Source organism: Caloenas nicobarica, chromosome 9, assembly GCF_036013445.1.
Source record: "Caloenas nicobarica isolate bCalNic1 chromosome 9, bCalNic1.hap1, whole genome shotgun sequence".
NCBI lineage: Eukaryota > Metazoa > Chordata > Aves > Columbiformes > Columbidae > Caloenas > Caloenas nicobarica.
In genome coordinates this window covers 22,431,669-22,444,536 of record NC_088253.1, presented here as the reverse complement: position 1 = coordinate 22,444,536, position 12,868 = coordinate 22,431,669, and the positions used below count along the sequence as shown (strand labels likewise).

Here is a 12,868-nt window from a genome sequence, read left to right as displayed (position 1 = left end):
AAGCCAAAAGCATCCGAGCCAAACACATTTGCACCTAAGCACTTTGTTAGTGTGATTTCATACACCGCAAAATCATTTCAAATGACATGCCAAAGCCTTTCGTTCAATACATGGAAAAACAAAAGGATTATAAATCGATGAATGCGTTGTCCTGGATAAAGTTAAATAAGAGTTTTTTCCTGCCCAAACAGATAAATTCAGATGATTACAATGGAAATTATATCAACACAAATAACCTCAGAGACAATTAATGCCGCTCACTTCAGCTTTCTCCTGAACAGCAAATCAAGAAAAGCAAATAAATAAAATGTGTTTTCCTAAGCAATTTTATTCAATAGAAATCATATTCTACTGGGTTTCTCTTGGGAAAAACAGGCCATTCGAGGGGAATGTTTCACACGTTCTCCTCTGCAAACAGCAGCTGTGCCATCTTGTGGCATTACAATGAACACAGCTAATCCGGCTGGTTTACAGCGCAGCTCTTCCAATACGGAGCTTCAGTTTCTACCATCATTTCAAAAACACAGAATTACATACTATTTAATGTGCACAGCAGGAAAATACTACTCACGTGCTCATGCTCCAAGACCAAAGCATCACCTAAAGCACAGCAGTGAGAACAGCAGGGGAAGGTGTGCAAGGACAGAAAAGCCTGAATCAAACGTGGCTTAGCTATTAGAAGGTTGTTACCTTAAAATAACTTAAAACATGCTGAAAGTATCTACAAATTGTAACAAAAAAACATGCCCAAGTTTATCTTGTGGGTGAAATTCATTCAGTTAATTAAAAAAATATGCCAAAAGCAATGTCTGAGTCACCGGACTAATTCTGATGACATTTTATATTGCATATAAAATTCCTGCTACTGGTTTTACAGTGCAAGGTTAGCCAATCGTGCAGATTTTAAAATTTATGCACAAAAAAGAACAAACATTTACAATAGGGCTATGAATTATTATTATGTTTAAACTGTTTATTTTACATTCTTTTATTTCTCCAAGCAAGTTAAGTTAACCGGTATTATGAATAAAACCAGAAAAAGGCATTATCATAACCTTAATAGAGGGATCCTGGCAGTTAATTTCTATCCGCTGACGTTTCAGACCAGGCTCTACATCATCATCTGTCACTTCATTCTCCAACACAACTGTGAAGAGAAATAAGTATTGTCATAGTTTATAATACATAAGGACAAGTCTCAAATTAAAAATACATTAAATGGATAAACCAATGAAATCTAAAAGGCATTTAACGACATACCGTATGTATTCTTTTACATTTACTTGTGTTTTGTTAAATACATGACAATGGTTTACTGCTTCTCAAAAAACCTTTATCCCATCAATGACTGTAGCTGACCTCAACACATTTTTGCTTAGAAGGTCAAGTTCCAAGCAAGGGATATCACAACATTTGCTTTCAGAAGTGTTTTTTTAATTTCACTGTCATTTTGTTACATATACAAAGAATTTTAATAACATATGAGATAAACTGTTTTACAAGAAAGACAACAATTCATAGTAGATGGGTGATAGTTCTCACTTGAGGGAAAGCCTAAAACACATATTTCATCTGGAGAAAAACCAAAACATTGCAGGAGGCCACGTGTCATTCTAAGTTTTCGGCACTAGTCTACCTCTGCACAAAAAAAGGCCCAGGCAATAAAGCCTTTAAAATAAAAGTAAAATAAAAAAATAATCGGATATAAAGAACATTAAAAATATACCAGTTAAGCTACTGAAAATGCCTCTCAGAAAAAAAATCTGCAGCACTGCTTTATATTTTTAAGAGAAGTTCAACAGTGATTTGCACCTTGTTAATGGGCAATACTCCAAATGATCTTTCTCAGGCCATCACTACCAACCCTACTGTATGTACCTGGGTTATCTGGAGTCAAGTCTTCCACAGCAATCTGAACAACATCTGCCAGATCCTGCTCTGACATCATTCAGAACCAGGCAGCGATATCCCGTCACACACCACCGCAGGTCCCCGGAGAACTGATTGGACAAGTCATGCAATCCTGAAAAACAGCAGCAAGAGGAGTGTTAATACAGATGTACTCGATATATCAATACTGCCTGGAGTTTGTCATTCTTCCTCTCTAAAAGACGATGCAGTTTTTAACAGAAGTGACCAACCTACAGAGTGATCATCCAGTGGCATCAACTGCTCCTTTATCAAAGAGCCAAGGACTGAAACACCTGCGTCTGCTCCATGCATAAACCTTTCTATACGAGGACCGAGTCAAGCTCCGACTTTCCCCACTGATCCACCTTCCTGCATTTTCCCAATGGACAAAGACAACATTCGGCTTCAGAGATTTGGCAGCTCATCCGTATAAAATACAAAAATAAAATGTTTTCTTTTACATTGACTTTTTGTTTTAGAAGTTTTAAGATCCTACAAGACCATTCCTAAATTGCAGGGTTTTAATTTACAAATTATTACTTAGCTCTTGGAAGCGATCAGATCTGAGTATTTAGTCTTGATGTCGCAGAAGCACATGAAGCTCCCAAGCCGCATCAGATTTGCAATTGCATTCTGTACAGATCTATATGTACATGAAATATCCTGAACGTATGAATCTTCACAGGCGTCTAAAATCCTCACAAACATCCAGCGAGAACAGCTCATTACACCTAGACTTGAAGCAAAACTTGACCATTTTTCTTGGCTATTGATCTTGCCTGGTTTTTCTACAGCTCAATTCTGATGAAACTGTTTCCAGAATATGGTCCTGATTTTAAAGCAAAAATATTTCTCAGCCCTGCTCCCTTGGAATTCTCTGTCAAGGTTATTTATTAGTGTTTTAAGAGAAACTTTCAGCCTGTAAAATTGAATTAAAATCACCGGAACCACTCAATATCTGTGCTTTCCCAGAGTTTACAAAACGGCGGACAACGAATACCAAGAAATCAGCCGATTTTTTCCTTTTTAACCCGAAGTGAAACACACTAGAGAGATAATTTGAGGTTTACCAATGGAAATAGTCATTCATCCCTTAAAACTGACACTGAATCAAATCCAACTATGCAGAAAGATTTTCCTCTGTCCCTCTTCCACTTCAGCACACGAAAGCCATTCAGCCAGACAGGTGGAGCAGAAATTTTTGAACAGGGCGACACAACCTACAGAAGAATTCTGAGAGCGGCCTGAGTGCCGTGAAAACCCATCTCCAGAGGACTCCCCACACACCACAGTTGTTTATTCAAAATACCCGCACTGCCAGTACTGAGTCATTTGAAATTCTGATCACGGTGAAAAAAAAAAAAAAAATGAAAAACTGCTGGGCCAGCACAGAGTGTGGCAGCACGCCTGAAAAACCTGGCAATATCTCAGTGCATGTGGATGCCATTTTGGCAAATTATATTTGCCATTTCTGAGAAATCCTGGGAAGCAGCCAGGCCTAACATAATAAAACAGCTGTGCTACGGTTACTGTTTCATAATGTCATATACTGCTAGCAATATTTAGTAATATTAAGAACCCTGCCCTCAACTTGAGGAACGGCACCCATGACTCCAAATGCTAAAAAAGGACAAAGAAAACCCAACTTGAAAAAACTTCATCTAGTTACACGATTTGAGATTTCACTGATACTTCACGTGTTGCATTTAAACCAGTTATAGCTAGAAATAAATCGATATTTCATAAAACAGTCCAAAGGATTTGCACACTTTTTTTTAAATCCACTTTAATACTTCATGTGATGCACATACGTAGCCTTCTAAAATTCATTATTAAAAATTACTGAATTAAGCCTTTCTTCAACACAAACAAGAAATAATTTCACACTTCTGACATCTGTTCTGCACCTCTCATGGGCCATAGTCAAAAAGCATTCAACCTCTCATCAGAAAAGAAGTACCGAAATATTCTGAGAGCCTTTAAACAGGCATGTAACCACCCATCTATGACTGGCAGAACAGCTACTACACATACACAGCGGTGTGTCTTCATAACATTAGTATTTATCTCCATTTAAACACATCTTATTACAATTTCAGCAAGTCAGACACAGCTCATGGGCAATTAGCCAGCGTCTTGACAGAACACATTGCAGCCTCTCAACGGGCACAACAAAACCTACTCTGCTGTCACCAGCTGCAGGGAGCTCCAGGATCTAAACAGGAGAGGAAAACAAATAAATGTGATATTAATACTGGATGTGTGTATTAGGAGTGCCCAAGTAAGCTGCACTGGGTACTGCAAGCACGGCAGCTATCACAACTTGAATAAAATGCTCCTCTTCCAAATTCGGTTTTTCAATTTCTAACAGTGAATTTTAGCAGCGGTCTAACCTTGCTTTCAGAACTAAGGGTAAAAGCCCAATAAAATTTAACAGGATTAGAGTTAGTTTATCAGCTTTAAAAAGCCTCATTCAACAGATTCAGAATAACTTTGCCAATATAGTTTCCACACATTTTACTCGGTGAAGTACTTACCAGCATTTCCTCACACAACACACTTACTTTCTTGAAATTTACTATACTTTCCCAGCCTTATTTTTTCTTTCTCCTTTCTTCTGGCTGAAACCCCATTTCCCATTAACTCTAAATCAAGTGTATGTACATCTGCATTAAGAAGCCAATGCTGAAATATTACCTGGAACAAATATTATGCTATAAGAAAGAAATATTAACAGAAAGCCAGGAAGCAAGGACAGAGTCCAACGGGGACATGAAACGTGCCCCCTTTTACTCCCCCAACCAGCATGTGGAGGTTGGATCAACAGAGCAGTATTTTATAGTCAATTAACCAGTATCCGGAGGAGGCTTATACCAGACAATGGAAAAAAACCTCATTAATACATAAACTACAGGAGGCCTTGGCCAGCCCAACTCCAACCGAGCCGTTCAGGTGGATCCACCCTGCGCTCATCACTTCTCCAGAGGGTTTTTTGTCGGTGTTGGAAGAGACACCTTCAACTCTTATCCAACCAAAAACTGAAAAACCAGGTTACGGTGCATATCAGAGTGATCTGCTCCCACCTCAGCCCCTGGTGCCTCCAAATCGCAGTTACCCACCATGTTTCCGAGCCTTCAGGCCTCTTCCATCCTGCAGCCAGTTCCCAGATCTTGTCCCATCCACGCTCTCCCCAGCCCAGACACCACTTTGGTAACCTTGCCCTGCAAACCCACCTGAAACTCATTCCTGTTGTATAAAGCAGCACTAATTAAAAGCTGTCTCTCATTTTAATCACAGTGAATAACGGAAATAATCACACATGGCAAGCATACTGCATTAGTTCCTCTTACCTCCCAAAGGAAAAAATATTTTTTCAAAATTTGAGAAAACAGTCCAAAGATTCCAAGATGGAACAAGCATCAATATGGAGTAACAGAACTAAATCTTCCAGTAACAGATACAATCTATTTCATCACCCATCAAAGCTTTAAAATATTAATTGCCTTATATGTGTATTATGAGTTGAAAGTAAAGACAAACATTCCTCCCGGTTCTTGGCTTTTCATATTCAGAAACAAAGCCCAAAAGGGGAACGAACAGCCCAGAGAATCCATCCCTACGACTATTTGCTGGGACGTGGCTCTAGTACAGGAACCCCCAAAAAAACTAATCAAAGACAACTAAAGGTTTATATTTAAAGCAGATTACAAAAGTGCACGAAATATCTCGGCCAATACTCTTACTCAGAATTGATACACTTAACACAGAATTAGTCTTTGTTTAATTAAGTAAATTAATATTTGTAAGCAACTAAATTAAATTCACCTGAATTCCAGATTAGGTTTTCCATACACAAGTTTAATGCAATTTAATTAATCTATTTTAAAACATTAATTCAAAATAATTCTTCTGAGCAGTCCCTTGTAAACAAACCTATTTAGTGAAATATCTGATGGCTTTACAAAGTCACAGGGCATCATTCCAAGGTGTAAAATCAAAAACATCCAACACCTTGTTAACATACAAAAACATGCACAAAACATAAATCTTCTCTCTCATATTAATTAGCGAGGGTAAATATTGTATTTCAAATAAACAATTTCCAAAGCTCTAGTCTATGTGGAGTGTTTAACTGAACTTCTCTGATTTGAGCAGCTAAACGCTACTCTGGTTAATATTTCTCAGTGCTATTGATAAATGAAAAAACTTCTCTCGCAGTTCAATTTGCACTACAGCAAAAATTTACTTCCGGTTATACAAAAAAAAGCTGAAGGATGCCATTTTACTTCGCCCAATCCAAAAGCCCCAGATGTTTTTCCTCTTCATTCCACTTTTCCTTTAAATTGATTAAGGCAAATTTTCAAATATGTCATTTCTGTTACAAATATTCTTTGTACAATCACTATTAGCCAATCAGCCCATTTTTCTGAGCCTGGTCCCACAGAAAGAACTGGGAAATCTTAATATGATTTGATACATTAACTTATTCACGGGTATTCCAAGGTTCAGAACCTGACAAGGCTCTTCTAGTCTTGCTCTGTGACCGGCAACATTTTTATAATCCTAAAGTCTGGCTCTTTCTCTCAGATAAAGTCACTTGGTCAGCTGGAACAGATCCTTCCTACACTAATTAATAATTCCCCAACAACCCACATCAGTGCAAATGTTAATGCACTGTGACAGATGAGGAATAACAGAATAAAAATCTACAATTTAACAGCGTGCAGGGTTAAATGTGCTGTAAATACAAGCGCCACCAGCCTCCCTTACGCTTCAGCTCTCTGAAGCTGCAGTCTATCAGAATACGGAGTTGAAAATTGTTCTCAGAGGAAGGATGGGGGGAAAAAAAAATGTACACATCTTTATTACTACTAAAAACTATAAAGGAACATAGCTGCCATCCTTATTTACAATCCACTTTAAACCACAAGTAAAAATATTGTATTTTAAGTAGACTTCTTAGTAAAACCACACAAGCATTTCTGTTGAACAATTTAAAAAATTAGCGTAACAATATACAGGCGTCTTTGGTTCAGCCAAAGACCAGGAGAAAAAAAAGTCTATCCTCCCAAAACATGACAGAAACATTCCTTATCAGCGAAAGCACGGACACCAGCCATAACATCCTGGAGACAGATCTCTAAAATAAAGATCACTCACAGAGATGCTTTGCTAATGGACTCCAGTACAAGTTCTTAAAATACAGATAGCAGGAGAAAAAACAAAACAGCTGCTCCAAGCATAAAAGTTCTTGAAATTTGGGAGGGGGGGGGGGGGGGCGGCGGAAATCTTGCAGGAAGGCATGAATTCTCAAATATTGCTATGAAAGCTCGCAGTATTATTATTATTATTAATGGTTTGTTGTTTTGCTTCTAGAAGTGTTGCCCTTTTTTTAAAATTACTCTACCTGGCAGAAGCTGTTTTGCTTGGATATCTAACTCTTCTAATACCCTGCCGCTGGCCACGACCTACAAACAACTAAACCAGAAACACCACTGTCCTGCTTTCCAGCCGAACACATTGGGGCAGGAGCAACGAGAGCGCTGAGCGTGTGTCACGGACCCTGTAAAACACTCCTGCCACAGCTTTGATATGGCAAAGACTCCCAAGTGAGCTTTGAGGGATATGTTAACACCCATTACAACTACATTTTCAGGTGCTTAGACATGCAAAAAAGTCTGAATTTAATTTTGCAGACGTATAATCCCATTGAACTTCACAAGACTACCCATACGGATTTGATATACCTCCCATATGGACCAGATATACCTACGTGTTTGTAGACTCGGTGCCTTAAGGCAGAGGTCGCCTTTCTGCATCGTCATATAATTACTCAGGACATAGATCATTAATGTTAGGCACAATTTATACGGCTGAAAACCAGCAAATCCAAACCAAGAACTGCCCAGACAGCAAACGCAGAACCAGATGGAGTCACATTGTTTTATTGTCTTCATCCACTAGATGGAGAATCTTTACTGGTAACAGCTGAAAAAAACCCTGCAAATACTTGAATTCAAAGAACTTCCAGAATTAGTTTCATATTATACTTATATAAATGTCTCAAAGAAGTTCTAACCATGCTTAGAGGCTTTTTGAGATCAGCAGTCCATGTGTCCTTTGAGCTTCGGGTAACTACTCCCATTTGAAGTGAGAAGTTACTACTTTAATAGCAACACGAACACCTGAACGTCCTTCGGTGTGTGCTTTGTAAGACTCTCTTGCCTGGTGCCTGCCTTTCGTCGACAGAGAGTTAAACTGGAAGGTTACAGGGTTAGAAAGTCTGAATTTCCTCTTTGCAGGAAAGAGGCTTGGCCTCCCAGAGTTGTTCAGTCTCAGCAAACACCCCAGGAACAGTATCCACTGTGACAAGCACTTGTCTCAAATTGAAAGGAAATTTAGACAAAATGCTTTATTCTTAAGTGTTCAGCTTACCTAAACCAGAACTTTTGACAACAAAAGGGAATAATATAATTTATATTTCCTTCTTAGAATTCTGTATTCTTCCTAGCAAGTGCACTGCTCATCTTCTATACACCGGAAAAACTTTCCAATCCAGCAATTCCAGGGGCACAAGGACAGACCCCAGGGTTGCCACAGGCTTCTACTATCAAAAAGCACCACGGTCAACACAAGATATACAAGTAGTAAACTGCTTACTCAAATGTCTTCTAATAATTCACCACCTGCAGCTATCTAGAAAAAGGGAACATTCAACCTGCTGAAATAGACCTTAGCACTGCTTTAGAACACATGGATAATACTAATACTTGAAAATTCTTACCAAAAATACTTATGAAAATAAACTGAAGAGCATCATTTCAGCAGAAAAGCGAAGAGCGAGCAGTTCTTCACATTCTGAAATACTTCCATGAGTACAGTCTGATCCTGTTTTGCCATTCTCGCTCCCTCCTCTAGGAAAAAAAAAAAAGTCACTCCGGCTTTCAACTTGCAAGACTATATATTGATAGGATGTTCAAGAGAGAAGAGTTGGTTCGTGTAACAGCTACATTGGTGTCCAAAGAGCGGGGAGGGAAGGGGCATGTAACTTCACAGCTGCTGTACATTCACCCCATGGGGAGGAGAGAACCACCCTTTTTCCACCATAAAATACAGGTGCTCCCATTTTCACAGGAAAATTTGAACTTAATGTATTTTTTCCCTAAAGTGGACTAAGTCAGGGTTTTACAAACCAGAAGCAGGATAAAATAATTCTGTTCAAAGACAACATTACAAGTTATTTTATTTAAAGCCCCAAATGCAAAGGATTTTATGAAGTTAATGCTTTTGTGCACTTTTGCTTAAAGCCTCAACATGCAGTCTAACAAGTGGTAGGCAAAGCTAAGCATTTAACCTAGCTTTAAAAACCTAAAACTGCAAAGAAACAAGTGTTTGACGTGATTTTAAAGACACTTTATTATTTTTACTTGAAAAAAAATTATTTAGGCGTTTAATGAATATGTGAAAAACAGAAAACAAAATTACTTCAATAGTTAACAACTAAATATCAAATTTCAAACTAAGGAAATGAAATCTGTGAAAAATATTTTATTGGCAAAGTTTAGCATACATAGACATTTTATTGTTCTAATTCTAACCATTAGCTTCACATTGTCTCCTCCTACAAGTAGCTCTTGAGGTTCTGCTCAGTTCACATAAAGAGCTTCTGTAGATCTCTGGACCAAGAGCTTCTGTGACAAAGAGAAACACCCACCTCTTCCTTTCCAAATCAACATTAATGAGAGAGTCTTTACTAAGGAACATCACAGCAATCTCAATTCGGGACATTCTTCAGTGAAAGAGATGAAGACATTCACGTTCAGGAAAAATAAAGGCATGGATTCTTCCTGCACCAACAGTGCTTTATGAGTTATGGGAAAAGCTCAAGATAAAGACCAGGGACAACCTGTAGTCCTTGCAAATGTGAGGATGTTACTGTAATTAACGTGGGGCTGAATCCCACAACACAACTCCTTGCAAAACCAAGATAAACCCAGAAGGAGCACTTCTGGTTACAGGGAGCTACGAATACAAGCTCATCGTTCTTCACCAAATCAGTCCAAACCAGTATAGAACACATTGTACTGTGTTAAAAACAATACAGGCAGGAAAAGCCTTTTTCAAACATATGTAGCAGAACATGCGCTGATGGGAACCTTTCAGCTGTGAACACTGATAATTAGCACTCACTATATTACTACCATACTCTTAATGTTATTATTCAATTACTCTGAATGTTACTAATCAATTACTCCTTTAACAGAACCTTAACATTTAACACCTGTCCTGTAACCACACAACTTAAACATGGCTGGATATTTAGGACATTAAAGCCAGTTACTGTTAATGTAAAACAGATTATAAATTACGAAACAAAGAAATAAAGTTACAAAATATTTTCATGCTCTGAAGGAAATGGAATGTTTCCCAAATCCAAACTCAAATCTTTTTAACTCTCTTCAAGGGCTTTTCATGTATTATTGAAAACTGAACTACTGCCAAGATGTCATTTAATGTATGGAATAAGGCTCATACAGTTTCAGAATAAAATTGTTGTTCTGGTCATTTTCTATGGGCAACCATTTTTAAACATATATTAATACTTTCTAAGAGGGAACACCCGTTGTTTCAGGAGACACGGCTATGAAATTATTAAAACAAAGGGGGGTTTTGTTGGGTTTTTTTGTTTGTTAAGATCTTGCTTAATTACTCAAAATTCTACAGATTTGGTTTGCTTCTTGAAACCCGGACGTCAACACGGCACTGCACCTAAGGTAACCTCACACAGAAGGCGAAAAAAAGTAGCAAAAAAAGGTTCCAAACTGGTGTTTTATGACAACGTGAAAGCTGCTTCCACTGAAGGAATCACTCAGCTGCTAATACCCCTCCAAACTTGTTTACTTCAAAAAAAAACCAAAACACCTTCCCTTGAGAGGTCTAAAAATAAACTGATACATAAACTATATGTCCCATGGCGGGATAAAGTTACTATATTTGGTTAAGTACACAACTTCCCACTGTAGAAAGATTAAAAAAAAAAAAAAAAAAGGGCAACACTTGAATTGCAAATAAGGAAAAAGAGAAAACCGAGTGTGTCGTCAAACGCATCACTAATCTGAAGAGAGCAGAAAATGCCACCCCGAGATGGATGTGAAAACCCCTTGTGATGACTCGATGAGCACACACGCAAAACGGCACCGCAGGAGGCTGGTTTTTCACCCCCTCTTTGCAGGGATGAGAAGAGAACCGGCCCCTGTTCCACCCGCTACCTGCGAGCAAGGGAGGGGGCGCAGCCAATGTCACCCGTGTCACCGAACACTGACACTCCGCTACGACACCGGGGGGGGGGGAGCGAGTGCGCCCAGCGCTCCCCTCCCAAACCAGCCTGCGGTGCAGAACCTGCCCCGTCCCGGGGGAGACAGGGGGACACGGGGACACTGCCCCGGCCCCGACCGCCACCCCAACCGCCGCAGGGCTGAGGGAAAGCGACGGGGCAGCGCTGAGGAGCCGCAGCAAGGGGGGGGACACCCCTCCCCAGGCCTGCGTGCGGGGAACGCAGCCGGGGAGCGATGCGGTGAACAGCAGCCCCCCCCGAGGGCCCAGCTCCGGCGGCGGGAGGAGGCGAGGCCCCGGTCGCCACCCCCGCCCCCCCGGCAGGGTGAGGGGGCCCGCGGCCCCCCCGCCTCGGCCCCTCCCCGGAGCCGCCGCCTCGCGGCCCGTGTGCTCGGGCAGCGCTGTGAGGAGCGGGCGGGCTGTGAGGGCCGGGGCTCAACGCCCGGCGCCGGGCCCCCCGGGAGCTCAGCCCCAGCCGTCCGGCCGCGGGGCGCCGCGGTTACCGTGTGCGGTGCCGAATTCTCGTGGTGTTTGTCGAGCGGCTGCGATAATGGCGTCCTTCCTCGCGAGAGATCTCCCTTTCCGCAGCGCGCAGGCGCCGCAGCGCTGCGCCCGCTCGGCCCCCGCCCGCCCCGAGCGCCCGCGCAGCCGCACGGCAAACGCGGCCCCGCGGCCGCCCCTTCACCGCCGCGCCGCCGGCCGAGACTACAACTCCCAGAGGGCAGCGCGGCAGCTCTGCGGCACCGCCCCCGCCGAGCAGGCCGGGACCTGTAGTACCCGCGCCCGGCGCGGTGCATGCCGGGAACTGTAGTCACAGAATCCCAGACTGTCAGGGAGCAGAAGGGACCTCGGAAGCTCATCCAGCCCAATCCCCCCGCCGGAGCAGGAACACCCAGATGAGGTTACACAGGAAGGTGTCCAGGCGGGTTGGAATGTCTGCAGAGAAGGAGACTCCACAACCTCCCTGGGCAGCCTGGGCCAGGCTCTGGCACCCTCACCATGAAGAAGTTTCTTCTCATATTTAAGTGGAACCTCCTGTGTTCCAGTTTGCACCCATTGCCCCTTGTCCCGTCACTGGTTGTCACCCAGAAGAGCCTGGCTCCATCCTCCTGACACTCCCCCTTTCCATATTGATCCCTATGAATGAGTCACCCCTCAGTCTCCTCTTCCCCAGCTCCAGAGCCCCAGCTCCTCAGCCTTTCCTCACCCGGGAGATGCTCCACTCCCTGCAGCATCTTCGTGGCTGCGCTGGACTCTCTCCAGCAGTTCCCTGTCCTGCTGGAGCTGAGGGGCCAGAACTGGACACAATATTCCAGATGAGGTCTCCCCAGGGCAGAGCAGAGGGGCAGGAGAACCTCTCTGACCTACTGACCACTCTCCTTCTAGTCCCCCCCAGGTCCCACTGGCCTTCCTGGCCACAAGGGCCCAGTGCTGGCTCACTAGCGCTATTCCGCACCACACACCTCACACACGGCACCCCCTACACACACGCACTGCACCTGTACAATGTCCCTTCTTTTCCTCCCCCGTTCACCCTGAGTTGCGCACCCAGCGCTGCCACCACCCTGAGGGCTCCACAAACCCTCTCGCTCAGACTAGGACACAACAGGGTCTTGTCGTGTGC

General features: G+C 42.2%; 1 protein-coding gene across 4 annotated transcripts in view; it reads right to left on the bottom strand.

Annotated features, from left to right (window-relative positions):
• Window positions 1–11,847, bottom strand: part of BANP (BTG3 associated nuclear protein) — a 133,833-nt gene extending 121,986 nt beyond the window's left edge. For 3 of the 4 annotated variants that reach the window (XM_065640814.1, XM_065640816.1, XM_065640817.1), the window contains exons 1-4: window positions 11,748–11,823; window positions 8,696–8,825; window positions 1,879–2,023; window positions 1,056–1,147 (exon numbers count right to left, since the gene is read on the bottom strand). In XM_065640814.1, the coding sequence (XP_065496886.1) occupies window positions 1,056–1,147; window positions 1,879–1,948 (162 nt within the window). In that variant the 5' untranslated portion in view covers window positions 1,949–2,023; window positions 8,696–8,825; window positions 11,748–11,823. Of the gene's footprint in view, window positions 1–1,055; window positions 1,148–1,878; window positions 2,024–8,695; window positions 8,826–11,747 lie in introns of all 4 variants that reach the window. The other variant, XM_065640815.1, reaches the window with a different exon arrangement.
• Window positions 11,848–12,868: the final 1,021 nt, after the last annotated feature.